At 48.1% G+C, this 25,660-nt stretch overlaps 1 protein-coding gene across 1 annotated transcript in view; it reads right to left on the bottom strand.

Moving 5' to 3' along the window:
- The window catches only part of NFX1 (nuclear transcription factor, X-box binding 1), a 1,119,153-nt gene that overhangs the window by 204,183 nt on the left and 889,310 nt on the right, over positions 1-25,660 (bottom strand). Inside the window, exon 19 of the mRNA XM_078687738.1 lies at positions 9,175-9,216. Coding sequence (XP_078543864.1) covers positions 9,175-9,216 — 42 coding nt within the window. The remainder of the gene's footprint in view (positions 1-9,174; positions 9,217-25,660) is intronic.

Here is a 25,660-nt window from a genome sequence, read left to right as displayed (position 1 = left end):
GTCATACCAGCTGCGGACAAGTTTGGTCTGGGCTATACGAGCCGGTTTCCCGTCCCATAACAAAGAGGAAATTTCTGCTTCAATGGCTTTGAAATATGAGGGAGGGATCAGAAAAGGGGTGTTTTGTAACGCGTAGAGAAATCGTGGAAGCGAGAGCATTTTAAAGAGTGCTGCCCTTCCCAACAATGTCAGCGGAAGGGAGCGCCAATGTTTCACGTCCGCCTTGAGCCTCTGCAGGGGTTTTGACAAATTTTACTCCATAAAAATGGAGTCGTTCGGAGTGACATATATTCCGAGGTATCGGAACCCCCTGGTCGCTGTCTGCACCGTGCATGTGGGAGGTAGTGTGGGCATTTGACCGTGTAGGATGTATAGAACCGACTTTGTCCAGTTAATCGTGTAGCCTGATATTTCTCTATATTTCTCAAGGACGGCTAAGAGGGTAATTAGGGATGTAGTCAGGGACATCAGGTAGATCAGTACGTCATCGGCGTATAGGGATATACGGTCTTCCCAGTCTGGCTCCCACGTGATCCCACGGATCAGCAGTTCCGTGCGTATTATCACCGCTAGTGGTTCTAAGATGAGCGCGAACAAGAGCGGGGACAGTGGGCACCCTTGTCGTGTACCGCGACCCAGTGTAATCGTACGGGAAGTGTGGCCATTGGCAACTACCTGGGCCAAGGGGGCTGTATAAAGTAATCTGATCCAGTTACAAAATTTGGGGCCAAAACCCATCTTCTGGAGCACTGCAAAAAGAAAGGGCCATTCCACGAGGTTGAACGCCATGGTTGCGTCTAAGGATAGGATGGCTGCGTCTTCTCGTAGTAGTGGGATACGGTGAAGCACTCCATTAAGACGTCGCAGATTGAGCGACGTATTCCTACTGGGCATGAAGCCCGATTGGTCCGGGTGAATTAAGGTAGTGAGGTGTGGTTGTAGTCGTAGTGCTAACAGTTTCGCCAAGATTTTGGCGTCTGTGTTCATGAGTGATATCGGACGATATGAGGATGTTTGGTCAGGTGGTTTGCCAGGTTTATGAATAGCGATAATAGTGGCCAATCGCTGCTCTTCCGTTAAAATACCGCGTGTTAGGCAGTCAGTATACATGGGGAGCATGTTAGGGAGGAGTTGTCGGGCCATTGTTTTATATAGTTCTACCGGTAGGCCGTTCGGCCCCATTGCTTTGCCTGTGTGTAGGGCTGCTAGTGCCTTCCCCAGTTCCTCTACCGTCAGGTCATCCTCTAGGGCTTGGGCGTCCTCTTGAGTCAGTGTCGTAAGTGGTATGTCTTGTAGGAATCTTGTACTGTCTTCTTCTGTCCCCCCGCTACGGGCAGTGTACACCTGTTCGTAATATGAGGCCAGTTCCTCGACTATGTCTTGGGGGGAGGTAGTGTGTGTACCGCCCGAAAGCGTAAGTTGGGCTATCCACCTGTCCGCTCTGTCTTTCTTCTCAAGCCAGGCTAACATTTTCCCGGTTTTATCACCGAGTTCATATATTCGATGTAGGGTGTCAGTGTGTCTAAGTTTGGCCATGTCTTCTGCGTACGCCCTGTATTCGTGCGAGGATAGGGTGAGTGTCCGTGCTGTGTCATCTGTGGGGTCTGTAGCGTGAGCTAGTTCTGCCTCGAGTACGGCAGCTTCTAGGGCTTCTACGGTCTCCCTTTGGGTCCGTTTATGTCTCGTAATAGTGGAGATGGCCTGTCCTCTAATGACCGTTTTATATGCTTCCCAGAGGATGGAAGGGGAGTCAACTGAAGATACGTTTTCCGCGAAGTAGTGTGTAGTTGCAGTGTGTAGAGCTTTAACGATATTGTGATTTTTCAAGTATCCAGGGTAAATTGGGTAGATTCTCTGTCGCCGTGCTGGCTGTGTGGTGTACACCAGCTGTACTGGGGAGTGGTCTGATATCCCTCTCGGTAGATGTTCTATGGAGAGTATCATTTCAGGGGGTATTGCCAGTGTCAGTATATAATCTATTCGGGAGAGACTGCTGTGCGCTCCTGAGTGGAATGTGTAGTGGTGGTCAGTTGGGTGTTTAATCCTCCACATATCCACCAGCCCCATTGCGTCTTGAAATTCTTTAAAGAGGTGGCACGGCCTAGACTGTGCCCGGGGAGGCTGGCGGTCTATGGTCGCATCAAGTACCGCATTATAATCACCCCCAATGATTAGGTTACCCTCCGGCAGTTCTAGGAGCAGTTTCCCTAGATCCTGAAACGTTCCGTGATGTAGTGATGGAGGGACATATACCGTGAGAATATTGTAATCCCGCCCTTCCCACTGACACGTGACTGCTGCAAAGCGTCCTTGATCGTCCGCCCAAGTGCGTTTGATTAGTAGTGGTGCATTTTTGTTGATGAGGATTCCGACTCCTCGGGATCCAGAGGAAAACTCCGCGTGTATGACCATTTTGAAGCCCCATCGGTTTAGTGCCTGGCTAGTTGTACCCGTCAGGTGTGTTTCCTGCAAGAGGACTATTGTGGGCGCCCTTCGTTTTAAGTATTGTAGTACCAACCCCCGTTTAATTTTATGTCCCAGGCCGTTCACATTCCAGGAGAGAACTGTTAATGAGGGGGAGGTCAAGTTATGTGAGTGGGAATTAGGGATCAGTAAATCGGTGTCTACCATAACTTCTAATATGTAGGTGTGTCCGTAGAGGTACGGAGTATGGTTGTGACAAGGCCAATGGCGAGCCGATGCCCGGAGGGGGAATCTGGGTGTCAGGCCATCGTGTCGTGAAGTGGATGAAACGTGCAGAGCGAGTGATGAATGTGCGTTGCAGGGTGGCCTCGGTTGAGGCATCATGTTGAAAAGATTGCAATATAACCAAGTTGAGTTTAGTATGCTTACATGCGTGAGCTATCCAAGCCTTAAACATAAAACAAGAACATAACAAATACATCATGTGTATACCCCAATCCCCCCTCCCTGCCTCCCTGCCCGGTGGACAAAGAAACGTCCACCTCCCCAACTGAGCAGAGTGCTTAAAGTCCCAACTTTTGAGCAGTGTTCGTGGGGGTGAGACTTCTGTGAACTGTTTCGAGTCCCTCTCTCCGGGTAAGCCATGCAATGTCTTTTAGATTATCGTTTCTTACCTGCATGACGGCCCTCACCTGCGATTCAGATCTCACCAAGTTCGATAAGTATAAGTATAACGAGGCAGTTCTTCAGCCGGTGGCAGTCCCTCAGGCTGTCGGTGTTCATGTTCGTGATACTAAATCAATCCTCCCAAATTCTCTGCGTAGTGCGGTGAGCATATTGCAGCGGTTGCAGTGGGTCTATTCCTGTTCATTCGATTTCGTCGGTCACCTGTGTGCTCCCGTTGTTGAGATTCAGCCTGGGGTCGCGATTCTTGGGTCCTCTTGCCGGTCTCCAGCCCTCCAGCCAGTCCTGGGCGTCTCGCGGTGTTTCAAAAAACCAAGTTTTCCCTTCCGATTCGACGCGGAGTTTCGCTGGGAAGATCATCGAATATTTGAGTTCACGGGCCCGCATTTCTTTTTTCACCTCCGTGAATCCCCTCCTTTGTTGGGCCACTGCCGCTGTGTAGTCCGGATAAAAGTTGATTTCGGAGTTGTCAATTTTGAGCGGTGGGCGCGTTCTAGCTGCCTGTAAGATGGCGTCCCGGTCTCTGAAATTGAAGATGCGCGCCAAAATGGGGCGAGGTGTAGCTCCCAGTTTGGCCTTTCCTCCGGGTACTCGGTGGGCCCGTTCTACCGAGAAATAATTGGAGAGTCCTCTGGGTTTGAGCTGGTTTTGTATTAGGTCCTCTATGTAGAGGTCCAGGGCTGGGCCGCCTTCCGTCTCCGGCACACCTATCAGGCGTACGTTATTACGCCGAGAGCGTCCTTCTTGATCGTCCAGTTTGGCCCTCATGGCGGTATTATCCTTCTCCAGTTGTATGACCCTACAGACGTGTCCCCTACTAGTCCAGTAGTGGTCTTTTCCACTTCTCCGAGGCGATCAGACAACTTCGCCAGGTCCGCCCTTATTAGGGACACGTCCGTTGATATGGTGCCCATTGAGGCTTGCATCACTTTTAGGGCCGCCATCACGGCCTGGAGGGTGACCTTATCAGCGTCATTAGAGGCTCCGCTGGGCGGGGGTGATGTTCGCTGTGCGTCCCCTCTCGGATTGTCCGGTGTGTCCTTGGTGTAAGCAAATTTGTCCAGCTTCGATGTCTGCTGTCCCCGTGTCCCCCTGCCACTCATGTTGTGTCCCGGAGTAGGCTTATGATGCGCCCTTAGCTGTTACAGAGAGTTGGTAGGGCAGTGGGTTCCGTGTGGGTAGATCCAGTCTTTCGAGCCCTGTAGGCGAGTGGTTTGGCGCCACTGATTGCAGGAGCTGCCGTGGATTGCGCTGTCCAGGCTGGGGCCCCTCCACCTTACGAGTCAATGTGGAAGACGCTAAGTTGGGCAGGGTATTGTCCGCAGGTAGGTTTGAGCGTGGGGTGGCCGGGTCAGGTGATTGGGGTGCGTTCTGGTCCCCGTTTTCCTCCGGTGTGCCTTTTCGGTCTTGTCCGGTGTGATGTGACGGCCTGCAAGATTGAATGGTGATTGGGGAGCCGCGCGGGTAAAAGAAGTTCAGGCGCGGAAGCCGGCAGTGGCCGCCGGAGGTCACCCCCTGCAGGCCTGTGTCTGTCGGCGCTTCCCCGGCCCTGCTGGTGCGTTCCTGTCGCAGGAGCCGTACTGGGTAGTCGGATGCTAGTCCGGAGTGATCGGGATCCCAGGCAGTGCGTGGGAGTTCTCTGGGGCTCACCCGTGTAGTACGGACGCCCACCCGCGTTGCGGCGCACTTGCCTGATGGAGTCCGCTCCGCACTTTAGTCCCCGGCTTCAGGCGCGAAGAAAGGCCGCAGGGCGCACCTCGCTGCAGCTCCTCTGAACGGTCGTGTAGCGGAGGCAGAGTCGGTCCGTTGCGCACCGGAGAGGGAGTTCTGTCAGGTAGTGTCGATTATGGGTTGCTGTATTGCGGATTAGTTACCGGATTTATGGCGAGAGGGCTCTTTAGTCACGGAGCTCCGTTACTGTGCGGCCATCTTAGCTGGCTGCTAGCCACGCCCCCTCACAGGCTGTTTTAATTAATTCTTCTGAAGAGAGTTTTCAGTCAGATAAGAAGACCCGTGTTTTAGAATTAATCACCAGTGGTGGCAATAAATCAGACCTAACAGTGCACGATACATTTTGCTTTAAAAGAAAAATGCAGGCATATGATTTTGAAAGTGTACAACAGCGAATTGAGTATGACTGGCTACTTCCAGGTTTTAAAAATGTATTTTGTGATTTTACCCATAAGCAAAGTGCCCATTTTAGCAATTCAGATGCTAAACAAATGCCCCTGACTATGTGCTTTGGCACACTAAAAGATACTGAACAGAGCAGCGTGAGAGAAAAGGTGATTTGCTTATGGGAGGTCGCACTAGTGGTAAAATGGCCCTTATAGACAGAATAGCAGTTGGGGAGGATTTCACAGAAGCAGGGTTGGTGACCCCAACAACTAATGTTTAAAATGATTTTATGTAGCTGGTGCGCAAATGTGATAATTCTTTGCCCATGATAGTTGACTGTTATAAATTAAACAAACATAGACCTTCTTTGACTGATGCTACCCCAGATAGTACAGAAATGTAATGTGATGTTGTTATGCAACTTTTTAAGGTTGTCAATGTTTTATACATGATAGTTTAAATTTGCTTGAATTAGCTACACAGAAAAGCAGAGCATTTAGAAATAGAACCCAGGATTTTAATGGGAGTCAACAGAGGTTGAGTCTGTTTTTGTGTATTAGACGAAAGTAAGGGTTTTTTGACATCATGCTGTTCCATTTAAGAATGGAACATTTCACAGCTTTTGGGTTGGTAACGGCTGGGAACTAACATGCCTTGACCTTGAAGAGATAACATGCATTTCACGGAGCCTCCTCTTCCCCGGGCTGGGAGGGGGGCGATCGCAGGAGCAGTCTCTTCTCTGATTGTTATATTTGGCGAGCACCCAAATTGTGTCCACGGAAGAGCTCTGTGTAAAGACTGTGAAGCTTCCTTTAATTGGAAAGATAGGGAGGCTTGCACAAAGGTGCAGGCTTCATCACCATCATGCCACATCCTTATGAGGAGAGAGACAGGGCAGACAGAAGTTGGCAGGCGCTTTACTCTTGGAATGTGTGCTCTTTGTAAGGGAGGGGTTGCAAAGCAGAGCAGTGTGTCTCTGTTATGGTTGAAACTGAGCAAGCTCTGAGACGCGGACATCTCTGGAAGGGAGGGGGTATGTTAGCAAGGAGTGAGAAGAGCGTACAGTTGACTGCCCCAGCCCTTCTGGCTGTGTAAGGAAAAATTAGATTTTGCCCAAATAAACTTAGAGAAATGCAGGTAGCATTCGTAAGCTATTCCCCAGATCTAGAGGAGAGCTTTGCAGACAGAAATTAAAATATTGAACTTTGAGAGATGTAAAAAGAAAATTATGTGCTTTTGAACTGAAGTTTTTTTTTGTAAGATGAGTGATACGTATTTATCGTTTCAGGTTGCTGGGATGTGCTGCTGGGGGTGCGAGTGACCTTGCCCCGCCCCGTTTTTTTTGGTGTCTTTTTTATTTTTTATTTATTTTTTTTAAATTGGAAGTCTCCCAAGCCTGGAGCCAGACCGGAGCGGACGGTGATGTCCTGTGGCTGATGGCAGAGGGGAGCTGATGATCTATGGAGAACCAGATCAGATGGGGTTCTTCCTTGCCGAGGGGATACTGAGGAAGTTGGATGCCAGAGAGCTGTCATCTACATAGATGGACTGCTTCTTTCTATGCGAAGAAGGGATCAGCAGAGTGTTCTGCAATTGGAACTGTCCCCTTCGAGTGAGGCTGACTTTAAAAGAATGAGAGCTGTGTCTTTCGCACAGGAGAACTGCTTGTGCACCCTGACAAGTGACAGTGGTGTTTTTTGTTTTGCTTTTTTCACAGAAAAGAACACTTTTTCCCATAGAGACTTTGTGCTGCACTTGGAGCAGATATTGTCTGAGCTACAGTTGGTTGCCTTGGCAGTAGAATTTGCAGTTTCATTATTAGAGGTTCAAATGACACAAGCTGAATTCTTTTGAGATGTTTTACCTGAGTTATGAAGTTTCAAAAGAACAAAAAGAGAAAACCAGTTAATTATGATCTGCTTTGAATTCAATGTTTTTGAGTAGTCACTTTAACACAAGAGTTATTGCTTATGTTTTTGATTCTGTGGTGCAGTTTTTACTCTTTCAAATATGGCCTACAGTCTTGAATGTTTCACTCTGACAATTTAGTTTTTAAGGTTTTGCCTTTAATGAGATATGTGATGTTTCAATGTCAATCGGATCTTCAGTTAGATTTTATTCCGTTGCTGGTGATTATGCATTGATACTGCTTTTACAGTTACCAGATATAGTGCCCCAATGATAGTTTTGTTTTTCAGTCAGGATATTCAGTTGCTTATTACTTTGCAATGATGCCAATTTTGCAGTTAAAAGATGCAGTCATAGCTGTGCCTTTAGTTCAGTGATTTTATTTTTGATATATGTGAATGGTGATGTTCAAGGGTCAAGGGGTGCAATGTAGTGCATGAGCCACTTTAGTGGTCTGATGATCTGTGATGACCCTCGATCACCACCATTGTGTACTGATTTTAGTGTGCTATGTTACTTTAGCCTTAATGTAGGATGGTCTTGCATTACAATAATCTTGCCAAAGAATAGAAGGTATGGGATGTCAAGGTGCAGAGTTGTTGGTGATGGTGCACACATGTGCTCCATAGTGGATACTGAGGGATTAAGTGCATAGTGTTATTTGAGTTAGGTGAATTATGACTTTAGCCTATTGGCTTTGACGTGGTCTAATATTATTCTGCTTTCCAAGTAGTAGAGGCCTATGCTTGAGCAACTCCATATTCTAAACTGCAGCCATCTTCTGAGCCTCTGTAGGTGAGAGGTGATATTTGAGATTACTTGTGTTGTTCACCGGCAGTGAACCAGAGCAGACCAGTTCTTATCAGGAGGAATGTGCCTTCTTCGCATTGGCGCCAGAACAAAAGCTTGGCCAGCTGCTGTTGGGTGCTTGGTGTGGAAAAGTACAGGAATCTTGTGAGAAAGGTAGGCGGGTTCTTCCAGAAGCTTCGATAGAGGATAGAGTTCTATATTAGAGAAAGGGGGTCCGAGAGAAGAGAGAGAGAGAGTTTCTCAGAGGCAGAGAGCTGAGATGCTGAGAGCTGGAGAGATGCTGAGATGCTGGTCTGGTGTTTTGGCGGTCTGATGATACATCACGGTGCAGACGTGTGTGTGCCACAGAGAGTCCGGAACCAACCAGTGAGGGAAAGAGAGACGGACCCTTCTTCAGATGACAAGACGCCTAAGATTATGGTGAGGTGTTCGATGTATATCTAACTTTATCTAACTATGCTTTTATTTTCAGGCTCTATGTATATCTATGTGCTGATGCTAATGTTTACTGTGATGTTTAGTTATTTCTTTCTTTTGTCATCCTATTATCATGTAATAAAGAAACCCTAGAGCATATCATTTGTTGGTATTCCTTGTGAGGGAAGGTTGAGACCCTTTTACCAAGTACTTACAGAGGGATGGGTGATTCCCCTCTAATGGGTAATTGTTGATACCGAAGGGAAAGTGCCTCCCATCAGGGATGTCTAAATTACATTGCTAGGAGGAGCATGCGCTGTGTACCCTCTTAGATTAGGAGGTGTTGTGAATTTCTGCGTACCCTCTTGGATTGGGAGGTGTTGTGACTTGTTGTTATTTGCGAGCTCCTCAGCAATGGTCTTATATGTTGTCAGTGTTTATTCCTTTCTTGGGTAAGTATTGTGAAATGTGGTGTCTTTCTGTAACCTGAGAAAGGGTGTGGTAAGTAATGACCTGGTGACTGACAGAAGCACCAAAACATACGGAGAAATTTGTCATTACAGTTACCTATGAAGTTCATGCTTTATGGCTATGAAATTTTATGTAAGTCTCTGCTTGGGGGTTCTAGTTTTATTTTTGCTGTGTTCATTTACAAAATAGCCAGTAATTTCTTCATTTTTTTAAATAAATGGTTTCCGATAATATACTTATCCTCTTCAGAAAATTCCCAAGGACTTTTCTACCCACACCCTGCTAATGAGACACAATCTTGTTACGATGTTACATGCATACTCTACTACAGCCAAGTCTTACCTGTTTCTTTCAAGAGCAAGGCATTCTTCATCACACTGCAGCCTAAATAAGAAAAGAAAAAACACTTAGCAATATGCTACAAAGCACAAGGTCACAAACAGCATAACACTACATAATATCATTACCTTCAGTGAACTGTTCTGTGGATAATGCATTGTGCCAGTGGCTTTAAAGTTAGAAAGTGAGTTCTATAAGATTTGAGAACAGGCTTTTATTATCACACAGCAGATAAAAAACATTATGATTGCAGAAAAATAACATTTTAGAATAACCTCAAAGGGACAGTATCACGATCTGTAAGATGCAAAAAATAAAACTTTTTCCCAAATATCTCAAACATTTTGAGCATCTCTGCCTCCAAGTCAATCACTTTTGAATACATAATTTATTAAAAAAAATATATAGGGGAAAAAATAGAGGTGCTATCACCTTTGAGTACAGCAAAACACCATATCCGATATTTGAGGTTCAATATCACACTCAAGATTCAGGGTCTGTTAGAAGCAGATTATCAGTCACTGCTAGGAGACATAAAAAGGGACCTAATAAAGTGGTTCCCCGCGTCTATACCCTGGAGGGGTAGGAAAGGGTGCTAAAAATGAACGTACTTGCTACATCTCTATTTCTTTCATGCGCTGCCAGTTTTTATCCCTAAACCTGAACTGCGTCATTTGGAGCAAGATCGTGAGACTTTAGTTTGGGGGTGGGGGACAATTACCCACAGGAGGAATAGGCGGGAGGGTAGGATAGCATTTGGTCTCCCAGATTTCAACAAGGCTTAAGGAGAGGACAAGGTCACTAGCACACTATTTGAAAAAAAAAACTTCAGAACAAGTGTAGAAAAAGCTTGCAACTGACAAGAAAAAAGTGGGAGCGAGATCTACGAAGACAAAGAAAGAAAGCAACTAATGTCAGCGTGCAGAGGTGGAGTTTACATGCGGCCTCATTTGTAACTTTAGGGCAGAACAAAGTCTGTGCCGAGCCATAAGATTCCACCTACTGGCTTTCAAAAGCAATTATTTTAAAATCTTCCAGATCCAGTTTTGCACCTAAGCATATTCTAAGGTGAGGAATCTGCGGTTAGAAGTACTGATAAGAAACACACCTCATTCACTAATGGAGACTATCTTAAAATCCAGACAAATATTAATAACCCAACACAACTTTGAGGAAGAAATGAAAATGATAATACCACTCGGAGTCAAAATGGATCTCACCGGAGGTGTCAACAGAAGCGCAAAGGCAGCTTGGGAAGTCGGTGGCGTAATGCACTTCTCTCATATTCTGACTGAAATAAGGTAGAGTGAGGTTGTTTGATAACCTCAGAGGACATTACAACTTTTTTTTACAAAAATGTACAAATCCTTACAAATAAAACGTTATTTACTGAACCAATCTGGTAAAGAGTGAGACCGCAACTTGAAGCAGAGACTCCATTTAATACCTCTACCAGACTACATGCAAAAAGGCCACATCATCAGGCATTTTGTCTATAGACACTAAGAGAAAATTCAGCATAATGATTCACAGGACATATTAGAGAGACAAAGGAACAGTGAATTTAAAGAAATATATGATATCCACAAATGGGACCATTCCCGAGTCACGGAGATGAGGAAGGTGAGCGCTGTTAGAAAAGGTAGTGCTCAGGCTGGCACACAGAGCCACATTTTCAGGACACATCCGAATATTAGGCCTTACAGAACCAAGGTACAATGAAAGATCCATATCATTCTAGGTGCATTTATTCTGGATTAACCTTTCTCACTATTATTTGTAGCTTTACAGGCTGACAACCTTATCCAAAAAGAGAAATATCTGCTTTGCCTCCTAAGAGCCAATATCTGGGTGTGAGTGTTTGAAAAGTTTCAGCACTCCATCCATCATCTTCTTGTGTTTGCTTTGTTCGACCTAAGATGGCAGAGTATGCCCAAACCTGGGTCCCTTGCTCACTTTGCCGCTGGATTCAAGCTAGCCTGGCTGATGAGGGGCGTTAACCCGAAACAGGTCCCAGGATGCTTGTCTCCGGTCCAGGGAAGACATGGCTTGGCAGTTCGAGCTGGACTGTTGCCATGAGGCACAGGGTCAAGCTTGATTTGCATATAGCTGTGTCTGAACCAGGGTGGTGAAGTGAGCTAAAGAACAATGATGGATTCAACTCAGATCTGCGACTGGGGGTGAGTGTTTGAAAAGTTTCAGCACTTCGTCCATCATCTCCTTGTGTTTGCTTTGCCTCATAAGAGCCGCAGCATTCAACTCATAATGCTTCTTTGGAAGTCAAACACAAAACCCCTACACTGAACCAATGGGGTAATAAGTTCAGTAATAGAATCCAATAGGTGAAAGAAATCGAAACACTTATAGGTAGCACAAGTTACTTACCCTCGGTAACGATATATCTGTAAGAAACAGTAGTTAGTATTAGATTCCTTACCTTAGAATATCCCCAGGCATCAGTCTGGATCCGGAAACTTTTGCGTAGCAGTACCCCTGCGCGTCGCTAGGCGTCGTCTGCGGCTCCGCGTCCGTCGTCGGCGACGGGATGACGTCGCCGGAGTACTTAGACACCGCCCTCGCGCGCTGACGTCAGTTCTTATACACAGCTTTTCCGCACCAGAAACGCAGAGCCATGATAAAAACCAACACTGGTGCCATTAAAACTAGGGCCCTGAAAAGGGATGACCTTAACCCGAAAAAGCCATCTCTCCAGACTTGGCTGTGCAGGCAGTAGTGTCTTGTGAACGTGTGCAGCGAGGCCCACGTAGCTGCCTGACAGATGTCCTGCAAGGGGACTCCCCGACCCAGGGCAGTAGTGCCGCCGTGGCCCGAGTGGAATGGGCACGCAGCCCCACAGGAGGCTCCCTTTTAGCCAGGGAATAACAAGCCTTGATGCACAAAATGACCCATTGAGAAATGGTCCGTTTGTGTACCACCCGTCCCTTCTTAGCACCCACGTAACCAACAAAGAGTTGGTCATCCACCCGGAACTGGCGTGTGCGATCCAAATAGTATGAGAACGCACGTTTTGGGTCCAGACGGTGGAGCCTCTCTTCCTCTTTCGAGGGATGCGGAGGCGGATAGAAGGTGGGCAGAGTGATGGACTGCCCGATGTGGAAGGCTGTGATGACCTTGGGCAGGAAAGAGGGATGTGTCCGTAAAACAACTTAGTCCGGATGGACAGAAAGGAAAGGAGGTTTAGAAGAAAGAGCCTGTGTAGGAGAGTAGGGTCTGCTTCCTATGGTCACCCCCACGTTTTGCTTTTGCTTCTCTGGTTTTCGACTTGGATGTGGCTGTGGGCCTGCTAATCAGACCCAGAGCCCAGATGCACTCTCTCTAAATTTACACCATGTACTCTAGGTACATACACAATTGGGAATTGGTTCCCCTTGTCAGCCCCTGTAAAAGTGTACCCATGGTACTCAGGGCATAGGTGTGACCAAGGCCTACCAGGGGCTGCAGCATGTATTATGCCACCCCTGGCTGGCCACTCAAATAGACAAAACTGGCTGATCACTCAGCTGGGGCAAGGTCGTGTAATCACTCCTTGCTTAGGTATAGTATTCCTATATCTACCCATATATATAGACACACAGTAACCTATAAGTCACTCCTATGGCAGGCCTTAAGAATCCTGGAGGCAGAGTGCTTGGTTATGTGTGAGATGGTGCTCTAGCATGAGCTGAGCCTGTCTGCAGCTTTCGGAACCATGTCCTTATAGCTGTTCTATGATATTGCCATACCATATACTCTTAAGTGCATTATGAACCTCTCGGTTAAATGCTGACTTTGGTTTGGCTTTATCCAAACATGTCGTGTAAGGTGTCATATGCTTTGGAATACTACCCCCTTGCCATTTCTGGCGACGGGGGTAGCATCCACCCTTCTAGAGGGAGAAGACATGCTGTTGCGGACTATCCCGGTTAAAGTTAACCAGAGCCCCAGAGTCACAAAATGGACGCTGCTGCCTCCGACACAAGTCTGACCTCCTGCTGCTGGGAGTCCTTCCAGTCACGGAGGTTTGGACAATAGGTTTCCTGCCTGGAGAGGTGCGAGCACCACCCCAGGCAGGACTTTGTGTATTGGGACAGGGAGGGCTGAATAGAATGAGACACTGCCTGGAGCACACTAGGTGCTCCATGCATACCCCAGTTCAAACCGGTTGCTGGGGCACTCCAGCCCCAGCTCTGGCACGAAACTGGACAAAGGAGAGGGGGTGTAACCACCCCCCTTCCTGGTCCCACCCATAGGAGGGACCTAGAAAGTAATCCAGCCCCTTTTAGTTGTATAAAGGTAGGAGCTGAGTCCTGAGACTTAGATTAATCCTGAATCGAAACTTGACACGAAACTCTGGACCTTCGACATTCTGCTGAAGCTGAAGACTGAAGAATGTCCCTTGTGGCCAAGGAGTGACCACCCTGGGCAACCAGGCACCATCCAGCAAATCAACGGCTTGCTTTGTCGACGTTCCCGCCGGAACCCGAGCACAGAGCCGGACAAGACCTAGACTTCCAGACCTCTCTGAGACCTCTCTTCACGACTGCAGCATAGCTGAGATCCGTGGAGGCGACGAGACACGTGGGACCGGACATCTTGGAAAGCCTGCAACTTGCTAACGGTGCAGCTCCTGAGGCATCCTCGAAGCTGAGCACTGGGGATTGAGAAACCCCGAACCCAAGCTCCACCTGCACGGAAGATCAGCCCTCCACACTCCACGAGTTCTGCGTGGGGCCCTTCTGCTTGTGTTCTGCTCGACGCGTTGTCCGGTTGCCGGCCCGTTGGCTAGTAGCCTCTGTGACGACAATCCTTTTGAATCACATCGCTGGTCTGGTTGCTCCAGACTGGCCCTTGCTTCCCTGCAAAGGTGAAGCCCCTCAGACCTTGCTGGCCTGCACCAGAAGCCTTTGTTGTATCCTGCGTGGGTTGCCTTTTCCAAGGCTTGTTGACTCCAATCCGGAAGTCGACTCCTCCATCTGCGAGAACCTTCGTGGGACAGCTCCTCTCCAGCACCTGGTCGTCGTCGACACCTCCTGGTTCGCGTGGCTGCAAAGACAAGCTTCAAGACAGCACCTGATTGTTCCTCGACGTCGTCTGGTTCCTTCCTGGTTCCACCCGGTCACTGGCTAGTGACCCAGACTCTGTCCCCTCTGCTTTCAGGTCCTCTTCATCCTCGATCCACCCTTGGATCCACCCGGACATCTTCCTCCTGGTCGCCTGCAGCATCTTTCTTCAAGGCTCCATAGGACTCAACGACGAAACCCGACACATCTTCACACCTATGCACCCGCCGTCCGTGGGTGAGGTAACACGAGTACTTCGGTGCTTCCAAGGGTATTGACTATCCAAGTGTCTAAGTCTTTAGTTGTTTCCTCCTAGCTAAACAGGAAGTGTCCTAAATCCTTCTAAATCTAACTTCTAAGTTCCCATTGACTTTGCATTGACTCACGCATGTAAACTATTGTTCAGATAGTGTAGCCCCAGAGATTCCCTAGGCCCTAGGCCTTTCCTTTTCCCGTGACATGGTACTTATACCACTTTCTTAATATATGGTTTGCTTCGCCCCTAGGGCCTAACCGTAAATTGGGCAACAAGTATCTTGTTATGTGCTTTGGCCTCTGATCTCATAAAGAGTTCAGGGGAGTGTGTTAGTAAATAAATACATATATATTTTATATATATCCTGTGCGGTGTCCTTTCATTTGATATTCAAGGGGTTACATATGGTAAAACAGCTGGCTTTACACGCCCTCAAGAGTCTTTTAGCCTAAGACTGTTCTGTCCATGCTACCACTAGGATAGCTGGTCTATAAGCTTGACTTACAACCATCACCATAAGGGTTGTTTGGACTGGTGCAAGGTGATCCCTAGAAAAGTGATCATCTTATACCAGGCCAACTTCTCACAGCCTGGAGGTCACTCACTCTCCTGGCAGAGGTGATGGCAACCAGGAATGCAGTCTTAAGAGTGAGAAGACAAAGAGGACAGTTATGAAGTGGCTCAAAGGGAGCGCACATCAAATAAGTCAGAACAAGATTCAAGTCCCACTGAGGCATCACGAAAGGAACAGGGGGAAACATATGAGTGATGCCCTTCAAGAACCTATTTACAACTGGGGACTTGAAAAGAGAGGGTTGATCAGGGAGCCTTAAGAAGGCAGAAATTGCAGAGAGGTAGCCCTTAAGAGTGCCCAGAGCAGAGCCCTGCTGGGCAAGAGAAAGAAGAAAGAGGAGAACCTCAGAAAGGGGGGCAGAGAGTGGATCCACAGCCTTTGCTGTGCACCATGCTACAAATTTGTTCCACCTGCAGGCGTATACCGATTTTGGGGAGGGACGCCTGGCTGCCAGAATCACATCGCAGACTTCAGGAGGCAAGTCAAATGGCCTGACCTGCCGCCGCTCAATCTCCACTCATGGAGGTGGAGGCTAGACAGGTTCGGGTGGAGGACTGTCCCCTGCTGCTGCGACAGAAGGTCCTCCTGAAGAGGCAGACGAATCGGGGGATCGACTGACATGCTGAGTAGCTCGGGATACCAGTATCTTCGTGCCCAGTCCGGAGCCACAAGGATGACTTGGGCCCGGTCGCGCCTGATCTTCTTCAGCCCTCTGGGCAGAAGTGGTATAGGCGGAAAGGCGTACAACAGACCGCAGCTCCACTCGCGACAAAAAGCGTCTCCGAGTGAGTGCCGCCTTGGAAATTTCAATGCGCAGAACTGATGACATTGCACTTCTCTTCTGTGGCGAATAGATCTAACCAAGGCTCTCCCCACTGCTGAAAGAGACCTTGCGCCACGTCCGAGTTCAGACGCCATTCGTTGATCCATCATGCACCGACGGCTGAGTTTGTCCGTCCTGGCGTTCAGGGAACCTGCCAGGTGTTGAACCACCAGGGTCACGTCCTGATGTTCCAGCCATTGCCAGAGACGCAGAGCCTCCTGGCATAGGGTCCACGACCCCACCCCACCCTGTTTGTTGGAGTACCACATGGCGGTGGTGTTGTCCGTGAACACCTGCACTACACTCCCACGGACAGAGGGGAGGAATGCTTTCAGTGCAAGTGTGATCGCCCGCAGCTCCAGAAGGTTGATGTGGAGCCGGGACTCCGCGGAGACCATAGGCCTCTGATCTCCGCCTCTCCCATGTGGCGCCCCCAGCCCAGGAGGGACGCCTCCGTCACAACTATGTGCTCCTGTTGGGGAAGGGGGAGGGATCTGCCGCTGACCCAATCGCTGTCCGTGAGCCACCACTGCAACCGTCTTGCAGTGCCCTTCGAGATCAAGACATGATCGGACAAGTTGCCCTGATGCTGGGCCCATTGAAACTTCAGGTCCCACTGCAGAGCCGTCATCCGCCACTTGGCGTGATGCACCAGAAGGATGCAGGAGGCCATCAGCCCCAGAATCCGCAGCGTCAACTTGACCGAGACTCGGGATAAAGGCTGGAAGATCGGAATCAGTGCCTGAATATCCAGAACCCGCTGTTCGGGAGGATAAACCCGAAACTGCGCCGAGTCTAGAACCGCTCCGATGAAGAGGAGCTTCTGAGAGGGGCACATGTGGGACTTCGGCACATTGATGGAGAACCCCAGCAGGTGCAGGAGGTCGGCCGTAGTCTGGAGGTGGGGGACGACTGTCTGGGGTGAGCCCGCCTTCAAAACCAATCGTCGAGAGAGGGGAAGACTGACACCCCTAATCTGCGCAGATGAGCTGCGACCACCGCCATCACTTTCGTGAACACCCGAGGGGCGCTGGTAAGGCCGAAGGGGAGCACGGTAAACTGAAAGTGATTGTGGCCTACCGTGAACCGCAGGTAGCGCCGGTGGGCGGCAGGACAGAGATGTGAAAATAAGCGGCCTGCAAGTCCAACGCTACCATCCAGTCTCCCGGGTCCAGGGCAGCTAAGACCTTTGCCAGAGTCAGCATCTTGAACTTCTCCTTCCGGAGGAAGCCGTTGATGTTACGCAGGTCCAAGATAGGGCGTAGGCCCCCTTTGCCCTTCTTGGGAATCAGAAAGTAGTGGGAGTAAAAACTACACCCTACTTCTGGCCCAGGAACGCGCTGGATGGCCCCCTTGGCCAAGAGGGCCATAACTTCCTCTTGCAGAAGTTGAAAGTGATCCCCCGACATGCGATGGTATTACAATGGCATGGCTGGAGGGGTCGCCTCGAAGGGGAGGGAGTAGCCCCTTCGGACGATTTGCAGCACTCACCTGTCCAATGTGATGTCGCGCCAGTGGAGGAGGTGATGGCGAACCCTGCCCCCCACTGGCATTAAATGGGCCTGAAAGCTCGGACTAGGAAGGCTTTGAGGCGGATGCTGCGGGGGTGGATGTGTACTGGCCTCGCCGTTGTCCCCTGGCACCGCCACGGCGGTTACCACGTCTGCCACCGCGCTGGATGTTAGTCTGCGGCCCGTGGCTGGCAGGACGTGTGGGGGTGCCCCTTCCTTGGCCACGAAAGGAGCGAAAGGCAGAAGTTTGATGGCGCGGGGCCGACAGGCCCAAGGACTTGGCTGTGGCCCTGGAGTCCTTAAAGCGCTCAAGCGCACGGTCTGCCTTGTCGCCAAAGAGGCGACGGCCATCCAACGGCATGTCCATAAGGGTGTTCTGGACATCAGCCAAAAAATTGGCGAACGTCAGCCAGGCGTGGCGGCGAACCGCCACCGTCGTTGCAATCGCCCTGCCTAGCGAGTCCGTGGTATCCAGCCCACATCGAAAAGAATACTGTGCCGCAAGGGCTTGGGCGAGTTTAACCCGGGCCTCCTCCGGGCATTGTGGCAGCACGTCCGCGACCGCGTCCCACAGAGAGTGGGTATAACGGCCCAAAAGGCAAGCAGTGTTTACCGACCGCAACCCCAAACTTAGTGAGGAGAACATCTTTTTTCCATACTGTTCATACCTTTTGGATTCCCGATCAGGGGGAGCTGTCGGGAATGCGGTCGGGGAATTGGAGGCCTGGATAACCAGGCTCTCGGGGGTGGGGTGGGTGGATAGGAAACAAGGGTCGCTCGGGGCCGGGCGGTGACTTCTGGCCACGTTCCTATCCACAGGGGGACCTGTAGCGGGCCTGGACCAAGTGCCCAACAGAACGTCAGTTAAGGCCTCATTGAACGGCAGTAGAGACTCCGAAGAGCTTGCCTGCGGTTTGAGGACCTCAGTGAGGAGGTTAGTCCTCACAGCCGCGACGGGGAGCTCAAGAGACAAGGCCTTGGCTGCCCTCGTCAACACCACACTGTAGGCAGCCCCCTCCTCCATAGCCACGGTAGGAGGGGAGACAAATCTAGTGTCTGGTGAAGTGTCCAAACCACTGGCCTCCCCTAGTTCACCTGCCCAGTCCTGAAAAGACTGGCACTCCCGTGCCAGAGGGTCCTCAGACCCCTCCCAATCCGCCTCGTCCTCCATCTCTTGGTACTCAGGTGCAAATGATGGGGCCGGATCATTGAAGTAGTGTTCTTCTCTCAGCGCCGAATGCGGAGTCGATTGACGCCGGAACCGGATCGAGGGGGGGGGATCGGGGACGGTGTCAGGGGAGACACCCTAGGAGTCGACGCCGGCGGAGGGGTCGTTAGGTTGACCAGCAGCGACCCGGATCCGGCGGGGCCTTGCGGCGTCGGGACTGAAGTCGCCGACGGCACCGGGGCCGAAGCACCAGACGGCGCTGGGGCCGAAGCACCCGGCCCGCTTGGGCTCCCAGTCGGGACCACGGGAGGAATGAGCGGACTCATGGCCATGAGGAAGGCATCGATCTCCTCCGGCATCGCGTTTTGTTCAGGTACCGGCGGGTATGGACCCTGTGGGCGGTGTCACACGAACCCCCGGCCGCGTCACGCGAGCGTCGGGGGGAGTCAGAAGAGCAGTGTCTTCGACTTCTTGTGCCTCTTACCTGAGAACTTGAAGCCCGACGAGTGGTGTCGACTCGCCGAGCTGTGATGACTCCGGCCCCGCGACCGGTCCATCGACCTCATCCTGGACCGGGACCTCGAGCGGCCCGGGGCCTACTACCGGAGCTCGAGGCGCTTACTGGACAGCTCCCGCCTGGCTTTCGACATCAAGGCCTGGCAGTCGGGGCACGACTTGTCATCGTGGTCGGCCCCTAAGCAATACAGGCACCGGCGATGGGGGTCGGTAACCGACATCAGTCGGTTGCAGTCGGCACAGGATTTGAACCCGGGCATCCTTACCGGCACCGATGGAGTCGTTCGACTCGATAAACAGATCAAAAAGGATCGAAAAAGTTTAGTCAAAAAATGACTAAAGGGTACCACTTTTTCCGGATTGGCGCTTGATGGCGCAGAAAAAAGAAGAACTGACGTCAGGGCGCGAGGGCGGCATCTAAGTACTCCGGTAACGTCATCCCGGCGCCAACGACGCCGATGACGGATGCGGAGCCACTGACGACGCCTAGCGACGCCGCATGGGTACTGCTACGCAAAAGTTTCCGGATCCAGACTGACGTCTGGGGATATTCTAAGGTAAGGAATCTAATACTAACCTGTTTCTTTCAGATATTTCAATTAAGAGAAAGATTTTTTATAAAGTGTTCAAAGTGGGTGGGTTAATTATCACAGCTGGAATGTCCGAACAATGTGCAAACAGATGTACAAAATAAAGATGAAACAGTAGTCTTGGTAACCAGGTCCAGCACCTGCTGCTGTTGTACTTAAATCTACTGATACTATAGCTCTTAAACGATTGACAAGAAGACAACCACAACATTTCCATAGGAGCAAATCAACCCAACTGGTTAAACCCACCCACTGCTTTCAAACTTTATGTTACTACATTAATCGGTTCAGTGGTACCACAGTAACTGTTCCCAGACATATAATTAGTTTACTACCTTCTTACTGACCAATTACTGTTCCTTCCCCCATTTCAATTATACCCAAGTGCATACTGTTTTCCTATTCATTATTTCAACGTCAGTGGAACAATCTGACCTCTAAAAGATAGAGCGCAGCAGTGTCATATTTCCTCGTGATCACAAATTTCACACGTCAGCAAGACACTGAAAGAATAACTGAATCTGAACGAATAAGCAACTATGCATTGTGCCGTTGACACCTAAACAAACACAAGGAGATAATGGATGGGGCGCTGAAACTTTTCAGACACTCACCCCAGTCACACTGGCACCTAATTTATGTCATGAGATCATGTGTGGACCGTATTAGATCTGAGATAGTACATCAATGACGAACACTGTACGTATAGGAAATAAATAACTGATGATCATATATATAGTATCTTGTTCATCTGATAAGACATTAAGCACCAAATTCCTTAACATTTGAATTAAATACCATAGCTATACCATAGCGAAGGAGGGTGTGCGACTAATCCTACCAAAGTTCTCAGAGAGACCCAACAATAGACCTGACGTTAGTAGAAATTAGATGAAAAAGAGCATGAGCTCAATAGAACAACTGTGGCAAGGACCATGTAAATAAAAACAACCCTACAGGCACGGAAAAAAACATGCCCCAATGGCAAATCAATAACATGTGAGAAGGCAACAGTCAACAACAGTACAAAAGCACATGACCCCTAAAGGGTAAAATGAGCCTATGGACTAGAAGGGGCATACGTAATAGCAAATAACGTGCGAAGTATGGTTCCCTACACCAATAAGGAAGAATTCAAAAGAAGCTGTCCTAAGAAACAAGGAAAAAAGAGGTTCCAGAACTCATCCACATTAGAGCTTTAATGAATAAAAGCATTCATCCTAAAGTTGGAAAGACCAACCCAAGAACAAAAACTGACATACATCAAAGTATATCCATGAAGTAAACGTCCTTAGATAAAATGACCACTGCAAGGGCCCAATAACGCATAGAAACCGTAGGACCAAGTTTTGCTTATAACTTTGGCGTCGTTTCATGAATCCTCATGAAATTTTCCAAACTAATTATTTGCTCATATCAGCTCCTATGTTGAAAGTGAGGGGCTGATTCGTCAAGGGGAGGGGGCGAGAAAAGAGGGGGGGTCCCAAGACGTGTTTTCTCCATGTTAATTTCCTTAGACAAGGCTACAGGTCGAACGGGTGAATGGAATTACCCCAAATTTGGCAGGGAGAAGGGTCTAGAAAGCACCCTTTTGTTTATTTGGTGTAAATCCTTTCCGTAGTTTTTGAGAAATATTGAAATTTACAGATATCGATGTTTGGGAACTCTGCCATCTGATTGGCTGAGGCGTTACAAGCACAAGCTTGCTGCTTATTGGCTGCGAGCGGTTGCAACTAGGAAGTGTTGGTCGCCATTTTGTGATTTCGTTTAAGCGTGTAAGGGGAAAGAAAGGCGAAAAGCGTAGGAAAGAGGAGGGTAGGAGCGCTGTGAGCTCTGTAGGGTGGTTAGGGTGTTCTATAGAGGGAGTGTGAAGCGAAGTATTTACCCTTACAGGTGTGAAAGTGCTGTTTTGCCCAGAGTGAGATGGTGGTGAGGTGAGGTGCCGATAAACTCAGGGATGAAAGCGTGCACCTAAATCATGAGCTGAGTGCTGGAAACTGATGTGCTGTGGGCGCTGTAGCATACTGGCCACGCAAAGTATTTACCCATACCAGTGTGAAAGTGCTGTTTTGCCTATAGTGAGATGGTGCTGAGGTGATGTACGGGAAAACTCGGGGATGAAACCGTGCGTCTAAACTGTGAGCTGAGTGCTGTAAACTGATGTGCTTTGGGCGCTGTAGTATACTGGCCGCTGTAGCATAGCTGTGCAGGTGGTGTTAGTATGCGTTTAGACTATAGCGGGAGTGGGAAGCAAACTACTCACCCCTACCGGTCTGAAGACTCAAATGCAGTGTTTTAGCAAGCAGGAATAAAGAAATAATTGTGAAGAATATAATGCAGAATGTTGCAATGCCACAGAAGACAAATGGTGAAATCAGGTGTGCCTAAGAAAGTGGCTGAGTTTAATAAAGCGATGGAGTTTTAAAGTTATATAAAAAGTGTCTTATTTAAGTGCCATAAATGGACCCACTGGTGCAATAGTTTCAGTTTTTATTAAATTAGCGCAGTTACTTAAAACCATTGCTATAAAATATCAGCATTAGCACAATTATCGTAATAGAAGCGCAAACTGGAAAAACAAACTATCCAGATTTGAGATCCTATACATATAAAAAACAGTCTTGAAGTTACCAGGGTGATCACATTTCTGTGCTAAGCCTGAAATAAAATTAAGTAAGACAGAAGGTACTAAACCAAGGGACAAAAAAAGTCTGTGATAAGTTTTTTGGGGGGAGGAGCTGGGAGCACAGGGACCCAAGAGGGTAAAAAAAGATTATCCAAGAGTCTCACAAATTTTCCAGTCCTTGCGAGCACTTGAGTATCTGTGGACGTAAAACACAGGGCCGATGCCTCCCAGCATAACCTAATGCCCCATTTTAAATATAATGGTTTTAAGAGAGATCTTCTAGGGGCATCCAGGGCAGGGCAACAGCACAGAAGATGCAGCCATGATTCGGTATCGTAGTTGCACAGTCTGCAGGTCCCCCCCTCGCTTGTTGGAGCCCATCGATTTAAGGCCGTTGAACGCAGACCTAGGAGGCGCATAAACATTATGTTCTTCCGAGGTGCTGCATTTAGATTTTCCAGGAGATAAGATTGCGGTTTCCCGGGAAGGTATTAAGTATTCAGGGTGCGCAAAACGGTAGATGTTTTTAAAGCCTGAAAGTCCATCCGATGGGAGATTAGTTTGACCTGCTTATTAATAACCTTTTTCCAGACTGAGTATGGAATAGTGTCTGAAAGTAGTAATGAGTTATTAATCCCTAGCGTTTTTATGGCCTTTATAATCTGTAGATTCCATGGGTTTCCAGGACTAGCAAAAGTTTCTTTTAGCCGAGATTTTAAGGTATTATCTGCAGATTTTAGTATCCTTATAAAGTACTTCAGAGTGTCTGCCTCGCAGTAGATTGATTTTCTTTGTAGGCCCAGTTCCAAACGTAGTCTTGCCCGCTGAATGAAATTCGGAAGATGAAGAATTTTTTTATAGGTGGAAACTTGGGCGAGGTCAAGACTAGCGGAGCATGCGCCAGGGAATGCCTGATGCCCATAGTTTAAGGCAGGGAGAAGAGTAGCTTTAATCACCTTCAAGATGGGTTCTGCGGAAGGGCTGCTCAGGGACTGGTTCAGTCGGGTCAAAGAGTATGTTATTGCTCCTGCTCTTTTTTTCAAGGCGGCTAAATGAGCTGAGGGTCTAGAGGACTTGCTGAACCAGACTCCCAAATAATTATATTTTGAAGTTGTATTGATTTTTGCAGGCCCAATATGCCACTTTAAAGTTTTCTTGTTCTTACATCCGCCAAAGACCAGCACCTTGGTCTTTTCCTGGTTGATCTTTAAGGCGTTGGCGGTGTTGTATGTATGGAGCATACTTAGCGCTCGTTGAAGACCCGATTTTGCCTGGTCCATTATGACGATGTCGTCAGCGTATTGTAGTATGTGCAGATTCCTTTTAGCAGGGTCCAGTTTTGAAGATTACTGTTCTCCAGGATTGTTCCAAGGTCGGCAGTGTAAAGATTGAACAAGAGAGGGGCAAGAACGCAGCCTTGCTTTAAGCCATCTTCGATAACGGTTTTTGTAGAGACTGTCTTTGGGACAGTTTTAATTTGCACCCAGGTGTTCTTGTGCAAGGAGATAAGTGCTCCTAGCAGGCTCTGTGGGATCCCCCACTTATCCAGCTTCCTCCATAGGATGTTACGAGACACTTTACTGGTGCAATAGCTAAGGCATCCAGGTGAGGTAAACTCTAAGCTGTTCTGCTGGATTGAAACGTAAGCTCCTGTATCAGTGAATTCCACATTACATGTTACAGTTTCATGTGACATAAACAATACCTATTAGACTTGAATGAGTCTGAATTCTATAAGGAAAATAAAGGTAGGATACGATTACCATATGTATCCTTTAAGAAAACAAAGAAAAAATAAGGTTTTTCAAAATGTAATCATCACACGTTTAGGTACCCTGGTACTGCTTTTTTGTAACACAAAATTAGCAACAGTAGAACAGTCAGGAATCTGTTGTACAGTAGATTCAATCTGTAGCGTGTCAGAATTGGTAATAGTTCTACCCACTTTGGAACTTTGAGGAGGCATACAAACATTGCCCTTCTGAGAAGCACATTCGGTACCCTTCTGGTCAAACCATACATTATTGTCTTCAGCTGTTTCAAAAAAACATTCTTGTGCAGAGAGATAAGGCATCGAGCTGAGGCAAACTCCAACTGCTTCTGCTGTTTTCAAACCGAAGCTCCTGCATCAGTGAATTCCACATTACATGTTACAGTTCCATGTGACATGAACAATAGCTATTAGACATGAATGACTACATTGTATAATGAAAATAAAGGTAGGATACCATTACCACACTGTGCCAACCACTTCCAAAACAATGTTGTGTCTTTTGATCTTCATCGCCAGCTTGTGAGCACAGGCTGAGGAAGAGTACATTTGTATGAAAGGGCTTTGTGGATAACAGACAGGCAGAGAGACGTATGCAGAAAGAATAGACCTGGTTTCAAAATGGATGTTGTGTTTAGGCTAATTTAGCAGGTAAATAGCGTATTTGCATAGGCCATACATCACCGATCCCTGGTTAGAGTGGAGAAGGGGCAATAATGAAAACAGAGTTCAAATGCGTGAGCATACTTAGAAAGTTATTATATAAAAATAATTCAATTTAAGTGTATTAAAAAATTTTAAGGAAAAAGTCAAAAAAGTTGGAAAAAATCAATCCAAGAATAACGTGATTTTCTTACAAGTCTTGGAGATTGCAATCCAGAAGTTCTTCAGCGGCTTGAGATGCGTAATGTTCGAAGAGGTCATTGTTTATTTTTTTTTTATTTATTCAACTTGTATAGCGCAATTATCACCGATAGGTCTCTAAGCGCTTATGGTGTAAACAGCCGAATCAGTACAAAAGAGAAGATCACCCAAATCATGCCAAACCCCAAGCTTCTCGGAACAAAATCGTTTTTAACTTGCGCCTAAAAGGCAGTAAGTTTGGTTCTTTCCTCAAGCAGAGCGGTAGTTTATTCCAAGCTGCCGGTAGAGTAGTAGAAAGAGCACGCCCACCATAGGTGGTCGTGCGGTAGCGAGGACAAACTAGAAAAGACTCCTCAGATGAGCGTAGTGTTCTTTTGGGGAGGTAGTGTCTCAGCTTATCTTTGATGTATCTAGGAGCATTGCCATAAACTGCCTTATGCGCAATGCACATGCCCTTAAATAAAATCCTTTGCCTAATTGGAAGCCAATGTAGTTGGCATAGGAGAGGGGAAGCATGTTCTCTTCTAGCCTTTCCAAAGATCAACCTCGCAGCATCATTCATTACAATCTGTAATCTTGAGAGTTGCTGCTGAGGGAGTCCAACATAAAGGGAGTTTCCATAATCGAGGCGCCCTAAGATTGTTGCAGACACTACCGTTCTCAAGGTAGAGAAAGACAGCATCTGCGAGATTTTCCGCAGTTGCCTAAGAAGGCCGACGCATGTACCCAC

Source organism: Lissotriton helveticus, chromosome 4_1 (assembly GCF_964261635.1).
Source record: "Lissotriton helveticus chromosome 4_1, aLisHel1.1, whole genome shotgun sequence".
In the NCBI taxonomy this organism is placed as follows: domain Eukaryota; kingdom Metazoa; phylum Chordata; class Amphibia; order Caudata; family Salamandridae; genus Lissotriton; species Lissotriton helveticus.
Note: the sequence above shows the minus strand (reverse complement) of the source record. Positions and strands in the feature narration are given on the sequence as shown.